General features: G+C 46.9%; 1 protein-coding gene across 8 annotated transcripts in view; it reads right to left on the reverse strand.

Annotated features, from left to right (window-relative positions):
* Window positions 1–25,923, reverse strand: part of LOC137438522 (glycine N-methyltransferase) — a 124,409-nt gene that overhangs the window by 23,012 nt on the left and 75,474 nt on the right. For 3 of the 8 annotated variants that reach the window (XM_068133634.2, XM_078766963.1, XM_078766964.1), the window contains one exon: window positions 1,233–1,379. In XM_068133634.2, the coding sequence (XP_067989735.2) occupies window positions 1,233–1,372 (140 nt within the window). In that variant the 5' untranslated portion in view covers window positions 1,373–1,379. Of the gene's footprint in view, window positions 1–1,232; window positions 1,380–5,545; window positions 5,827–25,923 lie in introns of those variants that run through there. The other 5 variants (XM_068133632.2, XM_068133633.2, XM_068133638.2 and 2 more) reach the window with 5 other exon arrangements.

Genomic DNA, 25,923 nt, shown 5'->3' on the forward strand with positions numbered 1-25,923 from the left:
GTCAAAGGGCACGAAAGCTCATTAAATACTGTTGGACCTCCACATTCGCGGACCCTCCACTACCCCCTGCATGTATCACTACCGCCATATTTGAGTATACGCCTCGGAATTAAAGCTCGGTCGGCCATCCGTCACCCTGCGGTATTCACTGCAGGGGAGACACGTGACAATATCTTACAAAGACACGATCAGCCATTCCTTATCAACTGTTTCGTTGGAGTGCTTGCTTGAGTGCTTAAGCCACTTGACAAGCGCTCTACAAGCTGCTTGGTAATAGCTGCCTTCTCCTCTGAGCTCCCAAGGTTAATTGCGACAAAACTTGATAGTTTATAGGATCACCTTTTTTTTTTTTTTCACACTTTTATTTAACGTCATCTGATCTTTGTTTGTTTGTCCCGTTTCAAATCTTTGAGCCGTTCGTTTTCTCGGTTCCATACTTCCTAGAGAGCTGAAATTTGGCCCACGGTCCTCTTTTCTGGTACGTTTTCATCTGTCAATATTAAATTTAAAAATAATAAAATTAAAAAATAGGAAAAAGGTTTAAAACTTTTTAAAATAAAAGTGTGTAGCCCTAAAACGTGTTTTTTCGTTTACTTGTTTACTATGATACACCTTACTAGGAGTTTTATAAGTCATTTTTTCACAATTTATAACTTGTAAACACACGAGCCACCACCTGTTGCCGTGAAAGGATGGAAATCCGGAGGGAGGGGTGGGATGGGATGAGGCAGGGATCATGTGGAAGTCCGGAGTGAGGAGAAGGGGTGGGAGAAGGGGGAGGGAGGGATGGGAGGAGAGGGGTAGGAGGAGGGGTAGGGTAGGAGGAGGGGTGGGAGGAGGCATTGGAAAGGGTGAGAGGAGACAGGGGAAGGGATGGTGTGGGAGTCCAGAGGGAGGGGAATGGGTGGGAGTCTGGAGGGAGGGGTTGGGGTGGGCGGAGGCAGGGGGATGGGTGGGATGAGGAAGGGTAAGGGGTGGGGTAGGAGTCTGGAGGGAGGGAGAGGAATGGGAGGAGGTGAGAGGAAAGAGAGGAAAGGGTGAGGTGGGAGTCTGGACGGAGGGGTGGGGTGGTAAGAGGCATTGGAAGGGGTGGGAAGAGGGACTCTGCATTGCCCAGCAATTCCGGGTACTGCTGCGAGTAAAATATAAAAAGTTAAACAGTTGAAATGTTCCAAACAATACAATGTTGATATGGATACATACATAATGGTGTGTAATGTTTGTTTTTTTACCCTGGACCACAAGCCACATCGAGCACAGTTTTGCAGCCATGTTTCCTTAAGATGTTCAACAGCCAAGTTTTGGACTCCTCTGTCTTCTTGCCAAAGCAGTCCCAAAAGGACAAGATGTGTCCATCTGCATACTGATCCATTCTTCACCTAAAGTGTTGAAAATAATTTTGTCAGAAACAGTTTCATGCACTTCATTATTATCATCATCATCATCATCATCAATCATCATCATCATCATCATCATCATCATCATCATCATCATACTAAAATACGCAATTTGGTGTCTGTCTGTCTCTGTCTGACGAGTTTTGACCACGATACAATTGATTGTTACTTATCCAATCTCAACCAAACTTGACAGGAGGACTAAGGGTTACACAATGAAGGTTGTAGCTAATTCATCCCCCCCCCCCCTTCTGCAAGGGGGTTTTCCCCATCAATGGGGATCAGATGTGTGTTGAGGTGTATGTCTGCGTTAAAGATAGCTTTATCGTGGCGTTTTTCCAAAGCCGCTTCTAATTACAAAACTAATGATTAGAGCATAATATTACTGTTATTACAAAACAAAATTAATGATAATATCCCGTCTCCCCAAGGGGTTTCTCCTCGTTAAACAAACACCAAGTTAGCATGATTGTATAAATAGCTTATCGTGCCGTTTTTGTGGAAGCACTCCCAACCAGAAAGAAAAAATATTCTAAATCACAAACACGTATGATTACCTTTTTAAACAGTTGCTAATGCTGTTTAACACTGAACTGAAATAAATTTGGAGGAATCTGGACATCAGTCTATGCTTATCAGTTATCACGTCGACGAACGAACCTGATCGAAGATCTACTGTAGTCTATACACTCCACAAGAGTTACTCACACGACCCTTCCTGCAGCTATAGAGTAGTTCTTCCAATGAGTTTTTCAAAAGCCACTTCTCATTATAAAAGTAATAATAACACTTATGATAATAACATAATGGGTGTTAACTTTATGTTAACTTTACAATTGGTTATTTTTAACTTTGTGAACAATTTCCAATGTTTTCTAAAAATGTTATAATTGATAACTATTTTCATTCCAGGTCTGGTCTTCAACTGGAAAAATGGCCCAACGCAAAACACAACTGCTGTATAAGCCTGAGTTTTTGGAATATGGCTTCACCAAGATGAGAGAAAATCTGGGAATGTCCGACCTCAGTGTGTTCAGTACCTGCAAGTCTTTGCCAATGAATAAAAAAAACCAAAAAAAAAACCACCTTTAGAGGCCATTTTTCCCCGCAAGCGGGGGTTGGCCTTTTTCGGGAACCGTGGTTGTTGTTGTTTTTCGGTCCCCTTTTTGAAGCAATGTTTTACGGCCGGATGCCCTTCCTGACGCCAACCCTTTTTGCCGCCTTTAACGACAAGCAGGGAATTACCAGTGAACTGGTACTGGTACATTGCCAATGAATCTATGAAGGAAAACAAATTGAAGCATCATTTGCATTCAGTTCATCCAAACTTTGTCGAAAAGCCACCGAGTTACTGGGAGGATAAAGAAGAACAGGTGAAACGAAGTCGGATTGATTCTCCCTCGAGTTCAGCCTTTTCTCTGGAGAAAGCTTCCTTGGCGTCCTTTGAAGTGGCGCGGTATATTTCAAGACGCAAAAAGCCCCGTAACATTGGAGAGGAGCTGGTGAAGCCAGCAGAAGTGGCAATGGTGAAAACTTTGCGGAGCAGGTGTTGCTAAGTAGTAAGTACATTGAATCGGTCCCACTTTCTGACAATAGCATCAAACGTCGAATGAATCTCATTTCAGATGATATTTTGGCTCAACTGATTGTGGCACAGAAAAAGCAGGAAAATTTCATTGCAGGCGGATGAATCAGTAGACATTGCAGGTGACGCTCAAATTATGGTTTTTGTAAGGTACAGAGGAGAAGACGACATTCTAGAAGAATTTCTCTTCTGCAATGCCCATTCAAGTACCACCACTGGAGAAGACATCTTTAATATGATGAACAATTTTTTTCAGGAAACATGATCTGGAGTGGTTGAATTGTTGGCTGTGTGCACCGACGGAGCTCCATCTATGATGGGAAGTCGTTTGGGTTTTGTTACTCGAAAGCAGAAAACCCGGATATCATAATAATTCACTGTTTCTTAAGCCCCTGTCACACCTTGACGATTTAGCCAGCGTATGCCGACGTATCAAAATTGAGTGCTGGTGTGAGTCATACGCTGGCATACGTCGACAAATTTTGTGCATGCACGAAATTTGTCGACGAGCTCGGCATACTACGACGTATGCCAGCGTGCTTCAGCGTGCTCTTAACGTAGCCAAATTTTTCATACGTCGGCATACGCTGGCTAAAACGTCAAGGTGTGACAGCGGCTTTACATCGAAACCTTGCCACTCAACGTTTGCAACCGAACCTCCATGTAGTTCTCAATAAGGCTATCCAAATTGTGAATTTTGTCAAGGCCAGGGCTTTAAACTCACCCATTTTCCATAAAAAATGTCTGAAGAGATGGGATCACATCACTAGGTGTTGCTGTTCCACTCTGATGTCCGTTGGCTCTCTCGAGGGAAGATTTATCGGAAGAGTTCTTGAACTAAAAACGGAAATTGGAATTTTTTTTACGTGAGAAGAGACATGCACTGGCAGACTGCTTTAAAGATTGTGCTTGGCTGGCAAAGCTGGCCTATTTGGGTGACATCTTCATGCACCTGAATGAACTGAATTCAGACATGCAGGGCTGCAATCATACCATGGTGGACATGGGTAAAAAAAATTGCCTCGTTCAAGAAAAAGCTTGCTCTTTGGAGAGAAAAACTGGGCAAAGGAAGAACGGCTGCCTTTCCAGAACCGAGTGCTGTGCTGGAAGATGCTTCAGAAATATCCCTTGTTGACGTCAAAAGTATTTCCGAAGATCATCTGAAGAACCTTCAGGAAGAAATGGACAAGTATTTTCCAGAATACGTCGACCTCAAGAACCATAGTTGGATCAGAAATGTGTTCAATGTTCACGTCAGTGAAGTCGGAGAAGATATTCCGGGATTTCTAGAAGAACTTATAGAACTCCAGGGAAATCAAGTGCAGAAGCAACGCTTTGAAAATCTCCCGTATTCGAAACCTTGGACCCACCTTGAGGATAAGCCCATTCTGACTCGGGAGGCTGAAAAAGCTCTTCTCCCTTTTCCAACAATCTATCTCTGTGAACAAGGATTTTCAGGTCTTGTTGCAATCAAGACTAAAGCAACGAACCACGTGGATCCTCAGCATGACTTGCGCTGTGCTCTGTCCATCAACATAAAACCAAACTTAGCGGCGCTTAATAATAATAATAATAATGCATTTATTTTATATAGCGCTTTTCAGGAAGCCCAAAGACGCTTTGACAGAGTGCAAAACATAATGCATAGCAAAACATAAAAACAATTGCAAAAAAAGAAGAATCAATAGGGAAATATTCAAAGCACAAAGGAGGGAGAAGGAGAGGAGATAGTCAGGGGTTAGATGCTGTGGGTTAAATGTTGAATGCAGTGTTGAACAGGTGGGTCTTGAGTGATGTTTTGAATGTGGTGAGTGAGGACGAGTCTCTGATGGTGTGAGGTAGCGAGTTCCAGAGGGTGGGAGCAGCGATGGAGAAGGCCCTGTCCCCCCAGGATCTAAATTTGGTCCGGATGGGGGGGGGGGGGCGGGGGGGGGGGTCAGGAGGTTGGTACCAGCAGAGCGGAGTTTGCGGGTGGGAGTGTGTCTGGAGAGGAGGTCAGCCAGGTAGGATGGGGCCAGGTTATGGAGGGCTTTGTAGGTCAAGAGGAGGATTTTGTACTGGATTCTCTGGGGGATGGGGAGCCAGTGAAGCTTGTAAAGGACGGGGGTGATGTGGTCACGGGTCCGGGAATGGGTGAGTAGACGGGCAGCGGAGTTCTGAATGTATTGGAGTTTATTGGTGATTGTTGAGGGTGAACCATAGAGGAGGCTATTGCAGTAGTCCAGACGGGACCGCTTACCCACGAAATGAAGCAGTAAGCATCACGGGAGCCACTGAGAAAATCTCATTTTCATGTGAATTTGTTTTTCATTTTGTCCAATTAAAAACTCTTTGAAAATCATTACGTGTTGTTAACTAATTCAATAAAACGATATGAATAAACACAATGCATCAAAATGATAGATCATTAACACTAGATGTACAGAGCTTAGGGTCGCCAGGCCAGGACGAGATTGTATTGAGGGTCGCCACCAAAAAGTTTGGGAACCACTGAGCTAAAGGCATACACCTCTTAGATTATATGGAGTCATCACTACATGGAGGATGTAGAAAAGAAAGATACCTGTACCCTTCAAACATTGGCTTGTTTAGGTAAAGCTCCAAACTTCATGATCACCGTTCAACATTCTCTCTATTACAGTAATGCAGCTTTTATATACTTGCCGTGACAACGTCGATACCTGAATTGCGTATAAACACCTGAAGCCTCCGTTGCCTGGCCACTGGCAAACGTAACGAAAGCTGTGCCGTGATAGGTCACGAGTAAGAGGAAACCTAACGGATTCTGAGTCCAAAGCTCAAGGCTACATTTACTGTACTGTGTAACTCAAGTTTTACAAAAGCGGTTGATGATTAATAGATTAATAGATGTCTTCTCGGAACCGTCTACATATAACGTACGCAAAGATGACCATTTTCACGCACAAAACTCCCTGTGTGCCCCCAAACATCTATTCCTCTTCCTCCTTCGAAATTCCACAATTTCCCTTTTCCTTCTCATCCCATCCCTTTATCCTCCTTTTCCATTGCACTCCCTTCCCTATTGAAGATGTAAATATGTACCCACCTCCATACTCTTTTTTTTTGTCTCACCGATTCCCTTCTATCCACTTCACCTTCATCCTCTTGCAGTACCCTATTTAATGTAAAGGTGAAAGGTCGTTTCAAACAGGTAGCGGCATAACAGAGCGGGTACAATTCAAACCTCTGGCTTTGCTCCAAGGTGGTGTGGCAGATGTATAAGGAAATGGTGGTGGCCTCTCGAACATATCAGAAGGTTTTGGTTCCATATTGGAGTAAAATAAGGATGAAGGCAAACGAGAGTATAAAGGAGAAAGCAAAGCATGATTCAAATTTGTTGTGTTGTTGTTGTTGTTGTTGTTATCTTCCCCCCCCCCCTCCCCCACCCCCCCCTCCCCCTCTTCCCCTTTGCATGCAAGAGACCCGTGTTATGAGAACATTTCAAACGCATCTCTTTATAAGGAAAGACTGCAGTCCAGACCGACAATTGTTTGCTCCGTGTGTTGGTTACCTGTACTGCATGTCCAGGGTTCCTGCCCGCTTCTTCAGAGAGCTATTTGCTGCGCAGTCACAGCTAATCTTTTGAGTTGAAAATGGTGGTTGGTTATTACTTGTTCAGAATATAACTATATGTCTCTCTGTTGCTGTCTGTCTGCTTTGTTTGCTCCTTATGCACAGCCACATATTTTAAGTTACAAACTCCAAACTCCGGGTACAAATACAACTTTGCGTGTGGGGTAACGTAGGTTATATGGCCGCGGCCTCGCGGGGGTGTAGGACGCCAGGGGGTGAGCATAAATGATCTATGTAAATGTGTGCGGTGTAGCACCACCTTGTGGTGGTGGCAGAGGGTATTACTATTTCCTTCTTTACGTGGGGAACGCTGAGTTTAAGCACTCTTTACACGGGTAAATTTGTCCCGTTTCCCTTCTCTACTCTCCCCCCAAAAATGGAGGGGCCTGTCAACCCCCCCCCCCCCCAAGAAAGATGTATATACAGTATATCTCTGCCTCTCCCTTCACCTCCCTCCCCTTCCCCATCCCTTCCGCTCCCCTCTCCCTTCTAGCAGCCGGAGACGTGACGACTAATTGGTTCGTCAGCGAAGCAACTGGTAGGCTCTTGTAGTGTGTATGTATGTATGTATGTATGTATGTATGTATGTATGTATGTATGTATGTATATATATTGTTGAGGATTTGGGAATTGTGCGTGTAATTTGATGTAAAACTTGTTGTAAATATCACCCTCTGTAGTATCAAGGTCAAAAGTCACCCTTAGTTAATCCATCGCACACACGTAGCAAATCATAGATTTCCCCTCGGTAGTTATGTCCTTAATATATGTCAGTATAAGGCTCTGTGGTCCACTAATTCATTGCGTTGCGTCAATTAAATAAGACAGGTCCCTCCGACGCCCCCATGGCATCTTCAAAGTGCCAGGTTTGCTGGGTTTGCTGCATTCGCCCTCCATTAGCCACGAGGTAATCTCGGAGAAGAAGGGGGAGGAGCCACCTTAAGGGCGTAGCCCGCACCTCGTCATCAAGGGTGGAGCCCCGAACGACCAACGACAGGCTTGGGAAGCTTGGGTATGGCTTGGGAAGGCGTGGCATAAAACCCGCGACGACGCCCCCACAAGAGAGATGCGGACACGAATGGTTACGTGCACGTACTGCCTCACCGTGCTGCCCCCTTGCTCTGGAGCTTGCGCCGCCTCGTGTCGTCTTGGGCCCTGCTGACTGCGGAATCGACGCGGGAGAAACCAGCATCACGCCACCGGCCCCGACACCTTCTCAAAGCAACCTCTCTGGACCGTGCCCCGTCCTGCCGGCATTCAGTCCCATCTGCAATTTCCCCATCGTGTGAGTCTGCCCGTTTGTCCGTCTTTCATGTTGTCTTGGGGTTTACGAAGTAAGCTTGTATAGTTAAGTTAATATTTGCACTGTGTCTCCTTGCTTCTTTCTGTCCAGTTATTTTCTTATCCTTCCTCCTCCTTGGTTCTTTTGATGATTTTTTTTTTTTTTTTGTATACTGAATCGAGGCTCGTGAAAGAGCTAACATTTATTTCACAAACAAATCAACCAGACAAACAAAATATACAAAAAGAGGGAGCGGAAGACAAGACAAGACAAGATGGGGAGAGAAGGGGAAGCACACAACCACAACATTTGAGAGCAGGGAGAAGTGTGGGAGGGAGAGGGCTTGGGGGCAGGAGGCGTGGGAAGGGGAGGGGGAGGAGGGGGAGAGGTATAAAACACAAGGGGACCGAAATTAGTGGGGGTAGAAAAGATCAAGGTTTTGGATGGGGGAGGATAAGAGATGGTGGTGAACAGCTGTTTTAAAGACCTGGAGGGTGGAGTGGGATTGAAGAGAGTGAGGGAGTTTGTTCCAGAGGCGGGAGAAAAGAGGAATGAAGGAGTGAAGGTGAGCAGAAAGTCTTGATTTTGGCAGTTTAACCATAAGAGGGTTGCAGGCAGATCTTGTGCGACCTATAGGAATATTTGGGGGACAGAGCCCAGAGAGGGCTGGGGGGGGCAAGGCCAGAGAGGAGTCGGTAGAAGACGGAAAGACCACCAACCTGCCTGCGGTGAGTGAGTGAAAGGCCCTTGGAGTTAGCTTCATCGCGGGAGATTCCAATGATTCTGAACGCTTTGGTTTCAACAGCGTGAAGACGGGCTAGGTGTGAGGCAGGAGCACCAGACCAGAGGGGGGAGCAGTATTCCATAGAGCTGCGGATGAAAGCCTTGTATGTGGTGAGGAGCTCAGGTGTGCCAAGGAAGGACTTCGCACGACGGAGGATGCCCAGTCGGCGACTGGCTTTGGAGGCCAGATTTGAAATGTGGTTTTCCCAGGAAAGATCATGGCAAATAGTGAGACCCAAAAGCTTGAGTGACAGAACTTCTTGGAGAGGATTATTCAGAAAGTGGATGGGAGGGTTTTCCAGTCGGTCTTTTCAGAGAGACATCGTAAGAGTGAGATTTATCAGGATTATATGATTTGTATATAATTAATAATAAACCCTGTTATTCCCTACTTTGCCTTCTTCTTCTTCTTCATGCTCGTTCGGTCGCTTTAGAGGTTTCCAAATTGAGTGTACGTGGCGCGATTCGGCCGACGCACAGGAATCGGGTTTAGTTGTGATAAACGGCTCACGCCGCAGTTCGCTTCGCTCGGCGCAAACAATCCATTACGCTGCGGCCGTGAGCGGGAGTATTTCCTCGCGTGCCGGGAGGTGCTGGTAATTAGGTCATAGGACGGTTGGGCCTAATACCCTACCCAGCGCCGACCGGGCGTGGCGTCATACCCCCGGGACCACGTCGGTCAGTCATAAGACGAGGGGATTAATCCCCCCTCGATAAGGGGGAAGAGGCCGACGTTGCGTTCCATAACAATTGGTGCTGGGAGCGAGATCAGGACCTGAAGCGCGCGTAGCGCGCTCAAAATTTCGAGCGGCCGAAATTTAATTTTAATATTCCAAATTTGAAAATCGCGCCATGGATGATCAAGGCGACCGGATGCCGGTGGGGGAATTAGAAGAGGGGTTAGGGGTAACCCAGGACCACAGGGAAGAAATGGAGGAGGAGAGAAATGAGGATGTGGTTGTGGGGGTATCAGGTGCACAAGATGGTGCCCTCGTGCACGTGGTTGTAGAGACGCAAAATGGCGCCTCGCACGTGGGTGCGGTAGCCGAGCCCGCTCTACCAGCGGGCTTTGACATGCAGGGCCTCATGGCGCAAATACAGGCAATCATCCAAATGGGGAATGTAGGATTGGAAAACCAATTGGGGGCAATGAGGGACGAAGCAAGGGGTACCAGTGAGCAATTGAGAGATGGGTTAAGTAATATGGGAAATCGAATCGGGGGGCTAGAAGCTAAATTTGAGGATTTAGACAATAAATTTGAGGGTTTAGACAATAAATTTGAGGGTTTAGACAATAAATTTGAGAGTCTAGACAATAAATTCGAGGGGATAGACAACAGGTTGGAAGGGCTAGCAGGTAAATTGGGGGGTCAACTGAATGACGTGGCTAACCAAATCGGGGAAATGAAGGAGGGGTTAACGGGGTTGGAAAATAGAATGGCTGCCCAGGAAAATCAGATGGAAGGGGTGAAAAATGGGTTAGGGGGGTTAGAAAACACAATGGAAGGCAAATTGCGGGAAATAGGGGAACAATCCGCCCGGGAAATTAAACAAATAGGAGATCAGATAGAAGAGGTGAAAATCGGGTTAGAAACCAAATTGGAAGCCCAAAGGAATGATTTGGAACAGATGAGGGCAGCATCTACCAAAGAGAGGGGAGAAATGGGGAAGGAGATCAGACGAGGTGTGAGCGAGGAGTTCGCGGGGTAAAGCGAGGTGAGGAGCGTATGGAGAAAGAGGTGAGGAATAATACGGCTAGGTCACAGGGGGGCATAGAGGACCTGACACGGGGAGTAGAACAGCTGACAGTGGGACAAAAGGAATTAGTGGAGCAGGTGGAAAAGAACACTGCGGTAATCGGGGGGTTGAAGGCGACTCAGAAGGAGATAAAAGAGGAACTCATAGCGACAAAGAGGGAATGTCGGATGGAACATGAGGGGTTGACAAAGAGGTTGGACGAGGTAACGGGGGCAATGGAGACGAAAGAACGGGAGGTGAGGACGCACATAGAGACGACTAAGGTGGCCTTAGAGGAAGAAATTGAGGGGGCGCACCGGGAAATGGAAGAGGTGAAGAAAAAGTTAGAGGATGTGGAAGAGGGGGTGAGTGAAATTAAGAAGAGACGGAGGGAAACTAAGAGGGAGATAAAGGAGGAAGTGATGGAATATGTGCAAGGTCTGTGCTCAAATCATGAATTATATGCTCACCAACCAAATAAAGAGTTTGCAGGTGGCGGAGGAGAAGCGGAGACGAGGTGCCGAGGTGAGTGGCGATATACCCGGAAATGTATATGGTGTGAGGGGAGATTCAGTCGGCTTGGGTGTTGGTGTAGACCCGGGTGTTCGTGAGAGGCCGCTGGTAAAGTGTGCGACAGGTACAGAGTGTGAAGGAGGAGGTGTGCAAGGATGTCCGACTATGGGGTGTGTGAGGAAAAAGTGCGCGCCGAGGAGTGAGTGTGCTGTCGAGAGTGAGTTGGTCGTAGCGCGTGTGCGGGGGGGCACATGGAAGCGCGTGATGGGGAGTGTTACAGGGGATGTAACGAAAGAGTGCACAACTGTGGTGAGTGTTATGGAGGACGTAACGGGAGAGTGTGCGCAAGAGGATGCGTGAAAAAGGTGTGTAACAGAGGAGTGCATGATTACAGAGTGCGCTGTCAAGAGTAAGGGTGAATGTGCGACCGAGTGTGGTGGTGAAAGTAGTGAGAGTGACACGGAGCACGAGTTGGTTGTAGCAGGTGAGAGAGGATGAACACCTGGAATGGAAGGATGCACACCTGGAATGGTCGAGCGCGTGTGGGAATGCACGCTTGAGTTGGTAGTGGAGCACGTGATTGGGTGTGCGGAGGAGAGCACACCCGTGGTTGTCACAGAGGATGTGACCGAGGAGGGGGCGCGAAGAGGTGTGTTGGTGAGGTGTGCAAACGATGAGTGTGTGCTAAGGTGTGCGGTGGTCAGGTGTGTGACGAAGTCTATGAGTGTACAGGGGGGGTGTGTAAGAGAAGGTGCAATGACGGAGAGCATGGAGACAGCTGGATGTGTGAGCAAGGAACGGAACGCGGGGTGTGAGCATGCAAGTGGAGCATCGACGTTAACCGGGTTAGCGGTTAGATCGACTTGTAGCCGAAGCGAGCCCTCGGTTCGTGCCGGGCGTTGTGCGCCGCAGGAACCAGCGGGGATCGTAACCACGGCGGTTTTGAAGGAACCGCCATACGGGATCCACGCCGGGCCGCGCTCTGAACGGCCGTGTCCGTGCTCCGCTAGGCGGAACGGGTGGCCCGGTAAGAAGGGTCGGGACGGCGACCCCTTTTGGTTGCGGCGTTCCGGCAGGGCGAGATCGGGTCATCAGGCGGGAGACCGAAAGGCTCCGCGCCGAGGTGGACCTTGGGATCTTGGCCTGATCGAACCCCCTTCCCTGCACCGAATGCCGGACGGATCCAACCGCCGGCAACGAACCACCCGCATTCATTGCTCGACTTGGCGAAGCCGAGCTTTGGAAACGAATTGGCGCACCGAGAGGCTCAAGTGAGTAGACGTGTGAGGGTGGTAGCAGTAGCAAATTGGAAAAGCAAAATTTGATGATTGGCAGTGATTGGAAAATTTTTGATTGGTTGCAATTGGATGAGCCAAATTGATAGTGGGAGATACCCGATGTGAGGGGATGGCAACTCTGCCATCCCTCACAAATGGGGCACATGAGCGCTAGCTATGGGGTTATGGCAGTGAAAACTAGCCAGGGAGGGTTTGGATAATGTGTAGGGATCTAGAGAAGAAGGACCAGGGGTAACGGTAAGGTAAGTAGCAACATTGGACAGGTAGTGGGGACATAGAGAGGGTAGTTGGATTATAATGACGAGGGAGCGCAATAATGTAAGGGGCGACGGGGAAGCGCGAGTGTTAGCAGGGCACCAGGTAGACCAGATGATGCCGTGTGTGTGTGTTTAAAAGTGTACTCAGAAGTGTATTGTGAAAAGGTGATTGTGAGTTGTATTGAGCGTGGAAGTGTATGAAGCAGCGTATGAGGAATAATTGATTGTGCATTGTATTGAATGATTGAAGGAGCTTTGGAGGAAGGAGGGTGCAGGAAGCACCAGGTGTAGGAGTGATTGCACAGGTGTGCCAATACAGGTGTATGCCGTATGGAGAATGGTTGTATGGAATAAATGGTCTGGAATATATGGAGTATGGAATGGATGGTGTGGAGTGAGTATGGTGGAAACTGTGGAGTGGAGTGGATGGTGCGAAGGTGTGTATGGGGAGGATGGACCCCATCACAAATACCCGGGGAGGGTAGTTTAAGAGTTAGGTAGAGGGAGTAGGTAAATTGTGGTTGGATATTGGCATCTGTGGTGCGTGGTGGAAGAATGGTGTTTTGATGGGTGCATTAGTGACGTGGAAATGGCTGGGCGTGTGGCCTGTTAGTGTGTGTAGTTAAATGGGCACTCCACCACTGTGAAGATGTCGGCCAGGTGTGGCCGCAGGTGGGCCCTGGGAGCCGGTAGAGTTGTGGATGGGGCCCGAGGTTCCAGAGGACGGACCCGGGTAGCCCAGTGCCAGAGAGGGCACCGAGTGGGGTAAGCGCCAAGGAGGGCCTTCCCCAGTTAGATAGGTTAGGTAAGGAGCAGGTAAGCTCGGAGGCAACTACAGTGGTGGAGGTGTGCAGGTGGGTATACCTGCTGGGAGAGCCACACGACTCAGCCCGGAAATTGTGCAAAGGCACAGGGAGTTGAATCGGGGGAGTGAGACCCCAAATTGATAAGCACCACAGTTTGGGCAATGGGAATTGGTTCTTAAAACTGCATAGAGTAAGATGGCCAATGGTTTGGCAGGGAAAGACCCCGGGTAGTGTAAAGTGTGTTAAAGTCATTTAGAGGATAGTTAGGATTAAGAATCTCCTCGCACCATCTACATCCACTCACCTGAGGTGACAAAACTCCACACCATGCCATGGTTGTTTTTGTTATTTTTCTGTGCAAATGTTTGGAATGAGAGACGCATCATGACGTGGGTGAGACATTGTGCTTTGTTGTTCCATCTCTCCCTCCTTATGAGGATTGATGATGAATTGGTGGTGGCAAATTTGGTTAGAAGGATTGTGGTGACGAATTTGGCATTAGGGGAAATGTGGGGAAGACGTGACGGTAGCGACGAATTTGTAAATGTGTAAATTGTTGTAAATATGGGGTAAGGGCAAGGGTAGGGTAGGTAACAGGGGGGGGGTGATGTACGGTAGGGACGAGCTTTTCTCCGCTCAGTCTCCAGACGCACCTCACCTTGCATTGCCTTAATTGATGTGTACCCTTGTGACCTTACCCCCCGCTCACCTGTCTTCTGTTCCCCTGTCTCCCACCCGAGGACTGTGCTCTCTGGGCACCGAGGGGAGCGTGCGGGAGTCCGCCATTGTGTGCCAGAACTCCCGTAACCAGCATGCATTGCATTGATGCACCACTTATGGACCGCCATTCTGCGGCCAAGCACCACTTTATGGACCCCACGTTTTGGGGCCTGGCACCTCTGCTGGAACCGGCCACGATGGCCCGGGGTCTTGCTTGCGGACCTCGGTAAGGTGGCACCTATGCCAAACAGGTGGACCACCCTTAGTTGGCCCCTGTGGCCCTAAATAAAAAGGGACACGTTCTGTGCTGTTTATTATTGCCAAATAGGCCGCATGAAGAAAGGAAACATCAGGAAGAACATCGGCCCAGCAGAGAAGAGGAAGACCACCACCAGTTGTTTTATTTTGTGTGTATCATTATTATGAACTGGTGACTGTTGCACCGAATGGTGCTTTTGGTGCGGTTTTGGTATTTATTGGTGCTCCTTATAGTACTGGTGCGTCGATGCAATGCGTACTGTCTCCTCCCTCCCAACAGGAATTTCTTTTTGTTTCCCTGAAAGAAAAATCACAGGTCCTGTGTTGCGTTTTGTAAATAGTCAAAATAATGTCAATGTAAATAATGCTCCCCCACCGTAAATGTTTAGTTTGAAAATAATTCCGCAATTCGGTTAGCTGTGGGTGTGAAACTGTTAGGCAGGGTGCAACGCAATTAGCGGGACATATTTATTCGTGTTTTAAGATTGTCGCACTCAGGGTCAGGTTAATTGTAGAGGGTTACTACACCTGCGTGTCACATTAAAGTTAAAATTTTCGGGCCGGGACGTCCCGTAAGGAAGGAGGGTGCAGTGTTGAGGATTTGGGAATTGTGTGTGTAATTTGATGTAAAACTTGTTGTAAATATCACCCTCTGTAGCAGGGGTCAGGAACCTTTTTGACTGGGAGAGCCATAAAAGCCAAATATTTCTAAATATATTTCATTGAGAGCCATATAGTATTTTTAACGTATAATAAATTAAATATGTCTTACTTTTAATGCGACTTCTGGTGCTGCATGGTTTTGCTGATGGCCTTGTAGTCTGGTTCATATGTGGTGAGGTTGAGCTTCATGCAGGCGTTGAGGCTTCCATCAGTTAAACGTGAGCGTAGGTTGGTCTTAATGTTCCTCATATGCGAGAATGACTGCTCACATGCATATGTAGAGCCAAACATGGTCAATACTGCAATACTCACACGCTGCATTGTGTGGTATGTCACAGGAAGCTCGTTCCAAGTTTTAAGAATCAGCTGGTCTTCAGGTTGAAGATTTTTCATTTCTGTCCACTTGTGTTCCCTCGCCAGCTCTGCTCGCTGTCGCGCAAGACTTTCCAACTCTCCATTAAGTGACTTGAACTTACTCATCCACATGTCTGATGCCTTCACGTCAGCAACTTCCAGCTCAAAGTCTCCGATAGAGACCCCGGGGATGCATGTCAGGTCGATTTTGTCCACTGCACACTCATGTGGATGAGTGATGAACTTGAAAAGACCAGTGCGCGCACGAAATTCTCCAAAACGTGCTTTGAATGACTGCAGGAGATTGGACGTAAAGCCAGCTAGCTGCTGGAGATCCAGATGTTGAGTGGAGTCACTTGCTAAGCATGCATCTCTAAATTGTTGCAGTCTTTCAAAGTGCAGAAGACGACCTGTTTCAATGTCCCTGAGAAAGACTTCCAGCTTGCTTTCAAATGCAAACACTGCTTGTTGAAGGGATGAGATTGTATTTCCAATACCTTGCATTTTCAAATTGAGCTGGTTCAGATGGCCAGTTATGTCCACGAGATAGTGAAACTGCAGGAGCCAGTCAGTGTTGTCTAGCTCAGGATGCTTGACGCCTTTCATTTCAAGAAAAGTCCGGATTTCACTCAGGCAAGCTGCAAAACGGCTGAGCACCTTCCCCCTTGACAACCAACGCACGTTGCTGTGTAAAAGCAGACCGGGATAATGATTCCCAACTTCTTCTAACAGAGCTTTAAACTGGCGATCATTTAAAGCTCGGGCAACAATAAAGTTGACCACTCGAATGACCAGCGACATCACCTCACCAAGCTCCTGGCCACACGTCTGAGCGCAAAGCGCCTCCTGGTGCAGGATGCAATGAAAACTTAGGATGGCTCTCTTTTCATGTTCACGGAGAAGCGCTACAAATCCTTTGTTCTTCCCCAACATACAGGGTGCACCATCAGTACAGACAGAAATAAGTTTATCCATCGGTAGTTTTTTTTCTTTAGCAAACTCCATGAAAGACGTGAATAAATCCTCTCCTCTTGTTGTCCCTTTCATTGGCAAAACAGCCAAGCTTTCCTCACACAGTGTGTCACCTGCAGCATACCTGGCAATTATACTGCACTGAGATAGATGGCTAACGTCTGTTGACTCATCTAACGCGAGAGAAAAGTATGTCCCGGCGTTTATGTCCTTAATTTGTGTTTCCTCGACTTGATTTGCCATCATGATGCTACGATCGTGCACAGTTCTTGCTGACAGGGGCATGTCTTTTATTCGTTTGATTATTTTGTCTTTATTTGGGAAGTCATCAAACAGTTCATTGGCCACATCAAGCATGAATGTTTTGGCATACTCGCCATCTGTGAATGGCTTTCCATTCCTTACTATTGCCAAAGCACCCGCAAAGCTAGCGGAATTCCCGTCACCTTGCTTGGTCCACACACGTAGTTGATGCTGACTCGTCTGCACTCTCCGCTGTAGCTCCTCGCATGCCCTTTTCCTGCTGTCCCCCGCTGGATATTTCGATGCAAATGAAGCATGGTGCGTATCGAAGTGCCGCTTTATATTTGACCGTTTCATCGATGCAATTTTATCATTGCATATTAGACATACCGCAGATCCTGCTCTCTCACCAAATGCAAATTCCTCTGTCCACGCAGCCTGGAATGCACGGTAATCATCGTCTTTTTTTCTTTTCGCCATCTTTTCCGTTACAAGGGTTGAAGCAGATAAACTAGTTGGCTATCTGATAAAATTGATTTCTTCACCTTTACAATGACGCGGACATGCTCGCGAGCCATTGGTTCCCGACCCGACCCATGGGTGACCCGTGACCCGTGAAATTTATCTTCAAAACTAATTTCTGTTTACTTTAAAATGACACAGTATTATTAAGAAATATCACAAGTATTTTAAAATCAGTTCCAAACTGATTTTTTTTTTTTCAACTCAAAATTGTCTGGGAGCCATATGCCGCCACCGGAAGAGCCATATATGGCTCGCGAGCCATAGGTTCCCGACCGCTGCTCTGTAGTATCAAGGTCAAAGGTCGCCCTTAGTTAATCCATCACACACACGTAGCAAATCATAGATTTCCCCTCGGTAGTTATGTCCTTAATATATGTCAGTATAAGTTTCTGTGGTCCACTAATTCATTGCGTTGATTCATTTAAATAAGATAGGTCCCTCCGACGCCCCAATGGCATCTTCAAAGTGCCAGGTTTGCTGGGTTTGCTGCATTCGCCCTCCATTAGCCACGAGGTAATCTCGGAGAAGAAGGGGGAGGAGCCACCTTACGGGCGTAGCCCGCACCTCGTCATCAAGGGTGGAGCCCCGAACGACCAACGACAGGCTCGGTGGGTATGGCTTGGGAAGGCGTGGCATAAAACCCGCGACGACGCTCCCACAAGAGAGATGCGGACACGAATGGTTACGTGCGCGTACTGCCTCGCCGTGCTGCCCCCTTGCTCTGGAGCTTGCGCCGCCTCGTGTCGTCTTGGGCCCTGCTGACCGCAGAATCGACGCGGGAGAAACCAGCATCACGCCACCGGCCCCGACACCTTCTCAAAGCAACCTCTCTGGACCGTGCCCCATCCTGCCGGCATTCAGTCCCATCTGCAATTTCCCCATCGTGTGAGTCTGCCCGTTTGTCCGTCTTTCATGTTGTCTTGGGGTTTACTAAGTAAGCTTGTATAGTTAAGTTAATATTTGCACTGTGTCTCCTTGCTTCTTTCTGTCCAGTTATTTTCTTATCCTTCCTCCTCCTTGGTTCTTTTGATGATTTGTATATAATTAATAATAAACCCTGTTATTCCCTACTTTGCCTTCTTCTTCTTCTTCATGCTCGTTCGGTCGCTTTAGAGGTTTCCAAATTGAGTGTACGTGGCGCGATTCGGCCGACGCACAGGAATCGGGTTTAGTTGTGATAAACGGCTCACGCCGCAGTTCGCTTTGCTCGGCGCAAACAATCCATTACGCTGCGGCCGTGAGCGGGAGTATTTGCTCGCGTGCCGGGAGGCGCTGGTAATTAGGTCATAGGACGGTTGGGCCTAATACCCTACCCAGCGCTGACCGGGCGTGGCGTCATACCCCCGGGACCACGTCGGTCAGTCATAAGACGAGGGGATTAATCCCCCCTCGATAAGGGGGAAGAGGCCGACGTTGAGATCCGTAACAATATATATATATATATATATATATATATATATATATATATATATATATAGAAAGACAGAGAGACAGAGAGACAGAGAGACAGAGAGAGAGAGAGAGAGAGAGAGAGAGAGAGAGAGAGAGAGAGAGAGAGAGAGAGAGAGAGAGAGAGAGAATTTGCAAAACCATTTATTTCACAAAAACACACCAGGTCAAGTCAAGTTTTACAGGAGGGAAAATAGAAAAAACAACACAGTTCTTAATGTAATTATTAAAAAAGAAAGACCAAATTCAATTCATTCACAACACAGAAGGCTTCATTAATACACCATTTGCACTCAGAGTTTGACATTTTCATTCACCACATAATAATCAAATTCTAACCTTATTCTTGCAGACACCAGCCCTTTAAACATAGGAACAACATCAAACCCATGCCCGTTATCAATTTTAATTTTCCTTCATTTATATATTGCATATTCTGCTATAGCGACTAAGAAGTTTAGGAGAACACCAGAGTCCTTCCAGGAGGGTCTGAAAGATACACCAAAAATAAAAGAATGTGAAGTAAAAGGAAAAGACAACTGATCAAAAAGGTGTGTGAGAATCGAGAAAAGAGGTATTAGTCTTTCGCATTTCACATAGTCATGAAAGAGATCCTCCTTCTGTTCACAGAAGGGGCATGCTACTGGCACTGAGCTATCAAGGTGATGAACAAAGGTGTTCGTAGGAAGAGCCCAATGTGCTAATCTCCACTGGATATCTGTGAGGAACCCATAAATAGGTAGTTTGTACATATTAGGCCACAGTGGCGTGGCAGGAGACCCTGGCCCTAACCTTTCTGACCACAAGGCCACTCGTGCCACTCCGGAGAAGGGTGATGCTTGGTTTTCTCGAAGGAGCTTGTGAATACCCGCCTTTGTTACCAAATGAAAAGGAGAGACAAGTTCACCATTTGACTGGAGAGCTGGGAGCACCTTAATTTCAGGGAAGGACAGCCGAAAATCCGACATTGTTGACGCCTTCCAAGCCAATATTTAACTCCCTCTTGACGATGCGTATAATTTGGCTGACAACACGCACAGGTCTTAAACCAAGAATGGTCACCACCCTCCGAGCAGACATCCATGTTGTCCCAGATGTATCCCTCAGGTCACAAACTTTGCCAACTCCTCCTTGAGTAAATTCCCTAATCAAAGTCGGACTATGAAGAATGCATGGAAAAAACCCGTTATAGAAAATAGGTTCTTGGATAAACATCCGGCATTTATAAGCCTCAAGGCAACGATGAACCCCAAAACCTTTCCAAACTTTCAGCAAACCCTGATTTAAAAAAATGGGGATTGAAACTAAGCTGACACGGTCAAGGTTCACCAGGAACAGGTGCCTATCATAACACAGGCCTCCCGCTTGTTGCAGCAAAAAAAAACGCAAAGGGGCGCCAGGGCAGCTCTTCAGCATACAACAGACGTTGCACAGACTGCAGGCGAAGAGCCATAAGCCAGGTGGGCACATCCACAATTCCATGTCCACCCTCCTTCCGAGGATGGTACAGTATTTGAGGCCGAAGCCAGTGGTATCCATTCCAAAATAAATTAATCAAGACCCGCTGGATGGCCTGAATCAACTCCTTGGGTGGCTGCAAGGCAATTAGTTTATGCCATAATCTTGCTGCTATCAAGTTATTTATGATAAGAGTGCGGCCTTTATAAGAAAGAGATCGCAGCAGTCCTTCCCATCGTTTCAACCGGTGTGTAATTTGTTCAATAATTCCTTCCCTGTTCTTCATTTCTACTTCCTGGTTGCCGAGATAGACACCAACATATTTGACCCCATCTGTTTTCCACTCTAAATTATGTGGGAGCGACGGTGACAGTGTTAAAGAAAGGTTATCTGAACCGCACCATAAGGCTACACTCTTGCTCCAATTTACTTCGGTGGAAGAGGCCGCAGAGTAATCTTTAAGGCAACGCTGCACTGCAGCAACACTACTTGGGCCTTTAATCAGAACGCATACATCATCAGCATAAGCTGTGACCACAAATCTTGAACCAAAAACGAATCCCACATCCTGAGTTATTCGCTGCCTGATGGATGCTAAGAGTGGTTCAAGGGCAATTATATACAGAAGTCCAGAAAGGGGACAACCTTGACGGATACCCCGTCGGAAAGGAAAGGGGAAACATAAACTGTTGTTTACTTTCATCATGCAGAAGGTATTAGTGTATAAAAGCTTGACATAGGAGATGAAAGTTTCGCCAAAACCCATCCGCTCCAGAACAGAAAACAAATATGTGTGATCAACTCGATCAAAAGCCTTTGTTTGGTCAAGAAACAACAACCCAAAACTGGCACACAAGTACTTATTACAAGAAACAAGCATGCTGAGTATTGCGCTGCAATACATGTCCCCTACCAGCAGTCTGTCGTCCGGAAAACTGTTGGGGAAATTACCAAGGGTTATTTACCCACAGGTTCTGAATCGTTCCCCATCGCTAATTACCTCAGGACAGGCTCACCTGTGATTTGCACTCGGGACTTCGATTTATACCCCTTGCAGACAGGTCAGCAGAGCACGACAAAAGAAGTTGTTGATAAAGAACCTTTAGAGTCGCTAAATATCAGTAATTTATTATATTTTCCGGTTCACGGTCAATGAACGATGTGTATATATATGTTGCTTGGCTTGGCTCCACTCCTCCCGAAAGCGCGCGCTGTGTCGTGCTTTAGACATTCGCAGACGAGGCTGAGGGCGTGCGGTGCGGCTTGAGGAGAACTCTAGAATAAACAAGAGATATCCATATTTTTAATATTTTCGTTTAATTAACGATATCTGCCAAACCACGTGACCTATCGCAAATTCCAAAAGGACATTTTAGTGGACTGCCATGCTGAACACATCTGTGAAGTTTCCCCTCGATTGGATCACAAATGAGGGAGGAGCTCGGTTTTAAAGGTTCATGCTTAAAAACGTCATAACTCTGAAACCATGTGACGCATGACGTCATGCTCGCTGACTTTTTTGTTCGTCATGGGTATGCGATTCTGCCTGCAAAGTCTGGCCTCGATCTGTTCAGCCGTTGCAGAGAAAAAGGGGTTTTCGTGTTTTCACGAAAAACAATATGGCGGCCGAACCACGTGACCTGTGACGTCATAATTACCATTAAAATATTCTACAGACCGAGTCCCCCCTACGGTGAAAATTTGATCTCAATCGGTCCAATTATTGCAGAGAAAATCATTTTTAAAGGAAATTAAAACTTAAAATGGCACTGAGTTAAGGATCATCAGAATTATCAGAATTCCCAAAGTTCAAAGTGCCATAACTTTGTCAAAAATGATCGAAACGTCGTGAAGTTCGAACTTGACCTGTAACTTATCATAAGGAAACCATGTACTAAGTTTGAAATCATTAGCCTTAGGCGTTTAGAAAAAAAAGTCCGGAAAACTGTTCTTTGCGTGACAGACTGACAGACAGACTGACGGACTGACGGAGGGACGGAGGGACGGCGTGCAAACCTATAGTCCCCTCCGGTGTACACCGGTAGGGGACTAATAATATCCCTTATCAAAAATATATTATCATAGATTGACCTTCCTGGTACACAGTAGGTCTGGTCAGGGTGCACAACAGAGCTGATCACAGTTCCCAAACGGTTTGTGAAAACCTGCGACAAAATCTTGTAATCCGCGCACAGCAATGAGACAGGCCGCCAGTTCTCGACTAGTTGAGTGTCCCCAACCTTTGGCAACACGCACATGACTGCTCTTCTGCAGGACAGGGGAAGCTCTCCAACATGAAGGCATTCATCAAATACCTCAAGCAGGTCAGGTCCCACAAGGTTCCAAAAAGTCTTATAGAACTCTCCGGGCAAACCATCACTCCCAGAGGCTTTACCATCCTTCAAGCTCCGCATAGCAGTTTCAAGTTCAGCAGCCGAAACTGACATGTTCAGTGTGCTTTGCTGGTCCTCCTCAAGTCTCGGAAGCCCAGTAGTCAGCTCCTGCAAGGTCTCATTACTTATGCTCTGGGGGGAGTACAAGTTTGTATAAAAACCCTTCAAAACAGACTTAATCTCCTGTTGGGAGGTCACTATTGACCCATTAGCAGCACGTAGCCCGTGAATCTGTTGTGATTTTTTGACAGAGTTCTCCAAACAAAAAAAAAGTCCTTATTTGGCATGTACAACGTTAAATAACTCATTCTCATGCGTACCAGGGTGCCCATTGCCCGCTGCCATACCAATTCAGTCAAGATTGCCTTTTTAGTCCATAGCAGCCGGTCATCTGTAGTGTCTTTCCCAGCCGTATTAATGTTTTCCTCCAAGGCTGCAATTTCAGCCTTTAATGAATCAATTGAGAGATTTTGCAATTTAGGGGCATAAAGACTATATTGTTGACAGAACGATTTGACCTGACCCTTTGCGAGGTCCCACCACAGTCGAAGGTTAGCATGCTCAAATTTGGAGGACCGAATTCTTTCCCACACGGCTTGAAAAGCCTCTTTGAATCTCATATCATTCAGCAGGTGGGTATTAAGTGACCAATACGCACTACCCCCTGAGGCCAGAGGCAAATTAAAACCCATTGAAACCAGGTAATGGTCTGTGAAACCAGTTGGGAGTATCTGGGTTGTGGCCATCACATTTAGCATTGGCTTATTCACGTAGAATCTGTCTCGCCTTGCCATTGATATCCTCCCATCATGGCATCTGCACCACGTATGGCACCGTGAAGTTGGATGTTGCAACCTCCAAACATCTTTCAAATGATGATTCTTGATGATGTTCTCCAAAATCCTCGTAGAAGCAGGATGTGGTTCATGACCGGTCCTGTCTACGGAAGGATTGATAGTGCAATTGAAATCACCAGCAATACAGATGAAAGCGGTTGTATCTCGTCCTTTTACAAAGTCATGCAGAGTGGAAAAGAACACTCTTCTTTCCATGGGTTCACTCGGTGCATATACGTTCACAATAATGATCCTTTGCGTGTTGCAATAGAAATCCACCGCTATCAGATGTCCCTTATCAATTTCCTTAAAGACTGTAAAGTATCTTTCTAGATGACTGTGACGATCCCACCTTCGTCGCCATGTAAAGTATCTCGACAAACTGCGATCAATTGTCGTACGCGTTTATTCACTCTGCCAATCAAGGCCCGATTCACAGCAACGCCATCCGAGCTCTGGCGTAGGGATACAACCCAGTCCCGGTGTAGGGATACAAGGTGAACATTTGCACTGCATACATGACAAAGACAATCTTCCGAACAGGAATTCTATCACTCAAGGCGATGGCAACACCAGCTTTGGGTGTGGTAAAACCACTCAGCCACCACTGCCCTCTGTAAAGTTTTCCCCATTCAGCAACCAGGGTGTTCGTAGCATGAGTCTCCTGTATCAGGATGATGTCGGCTTTCACCCTCTCCATTGCCTGAATTGTCTGAATTTTTCGTAAGGGGGTACAACCCCCATTGATATTCAGGGATGCGATACATATCTCTCGCAATGCCATTTACAAAGGTAACTCACCCTCCGCCTGCAATTCCTTATTCACCTTTGTGACCGCTTTCCGAAGACGCTGAAATAGGGCCTCCGAGATTTCCATTGGGTCATTTCTTTGCAGGAGGGGTCTTGCAGCCCTAATGAAAGTTTTCACATCGGGAAAATGGTCTTTGATCACAACATAGCGTTGCCTAAACGTCTCGTTTAAGAAACTGATGACGTTTTCTTTTGTTACTTCCATTTGTTCTTCTTCCTGATGATCGTTCACAGAAACAAGGCTTTGAGCTTCCTCATCCAGCTCCCTAACCACATCAACGTTGAAACTCCTTTGTTGTCTGTCAGGTGCTGGCACACCTTCTGTGTCATCAACACTGCAGTCTTGCTGTTGCATCTCCAGGGACACGTCTGTGCCACCACTGCTGTCTATTATAGGTCTGCTTACACCATCATCCTTGGTCGTTACAACTGGATGTGAGCAACAACCATTGTCACTCAGGACCTGAGACTGCTCGTTGTCACAAGGGACAATAGTCCCATCATCACAACCAATGCTGGTGCTTTGGTTTTCTTCAACAAGAACAAGGGGTGAAGTCCTACTCTCCTCTGTTTCATCACCACCTTGCCCATCTTGCCGAGAATCATCAGGATAGTCTGAGATACTGTTTGCCTGTACGAGTATCACTTTGCTACCTTTGTCTTCGATTTCGTCGCTCAAAAAGGTACGTTTTAAGTTCTTCTTAGCCTCGGTGCCTTTCATCAATACTTCCTCTTCGACCATATTATCTTGAGGTTGTAGCCTCTTGTCCACATCGACTGGATGCTCCGCTGTTGCACTAACCTCAGCAACATCGCCACCATTTGCCACACCCTGGTCTTCTGGTGTGGATCTCTGTACCCCACCAGGCTCATCAACGGGGGGCACTGCATCAGTCACAGGGGGGGCCGACCCAGCTGATGTAGCGTAGGGCAAAGGGGGGCATTAAGCTCCAGGGGGCATTAGGCTCCACTACATTGTAATTGGATTATATTTTATTCATGATACACCGGCCACGTTCTCAAGTGACTCAAGAACCAATCAGAATGAGTTTTCTTGTACAGGAAGTTATTATAAAATGCATTTACAATGTAGTGGAGCCTTGTGCCCCCTGGAGCTTAATGCCCCCCTTTGCCCTAAGTCTTCTTGGCGTCTGGACAATACTGCTTAGTGTGTCCGTGTGCTACGCAGCAGATCAAGGTCTCGGTAGCCATGAAGATCCTATATTCATGCTCGTCTAATTTAAAGGTGTGGGAGGTGTTCAACTGTTTCGCTGCGTCTTTTAGTACAACAAAACAAAAACGTCTAGACGATTGTACATGCTTCAATCTGCCGTTTCTCGTACGTAGAGTGTCATGTATGAAGCTGCAAATATTCACCGTTGTATCCCGACACCGTGACCGTGGGTTCATCTCCGTTTTTCCGGAAGTTACGGCCCAGCTCGGATGGTGCTGGGGTGAATCGGGCCTGATCGGGAGAGTCAATAAATGTTTGCTGCAATCGATCGTACTCTGATGAGATACCTTCATGGCGACGAGGATAAACATCTAGACCATGACTTCTTTCGGCCATATCGATGAATTCGACCCTCATGAGGGAGATTTTGACACGTATTCTGAGCGGTTGTCTTTCTACTTCGAGGCGAACGGCATTGCGACCGAAGCCCTGATGAAGGCCGTCTTCCTGTCCGTTTGCGGAGGTGAGATGTACACACTCGTTAAAAATCAGATTCGTCCTCGGACAATCCAGGAGCTCACTTATGCAGAGCTCAAGACTGCTTTGAAGGAACATTGTAATCCATCTCCTTCAGTCATCCTGTGTCGGTTTAATTTTTACATGTGCAGACAGCATCAAGGTCAGTCGATCGCAGACTTCATTGCACACCTCGAAGAACTGTCACATCTGTGTGAGTTTGGGGACACCATTGATGACATGCTCCGTGATTTGCTGGTGGTTGGCACGTCCGATGACCGCACTCATAGACGCATGCTT

This window comes from Myxine glutinosa, chromosome 13 (assembly GCF_964187855.1).
Source record: "Myxine glutinosa chromosome 13, kmMyxGlut1.1, whole genome shotgun sequence".
Lineage (NCBI taxonomy): Eukaryota > Metazoa > Chordata > Myxini > Myxiniformes > Myxinidae > Myxine > Myxine glutinosa.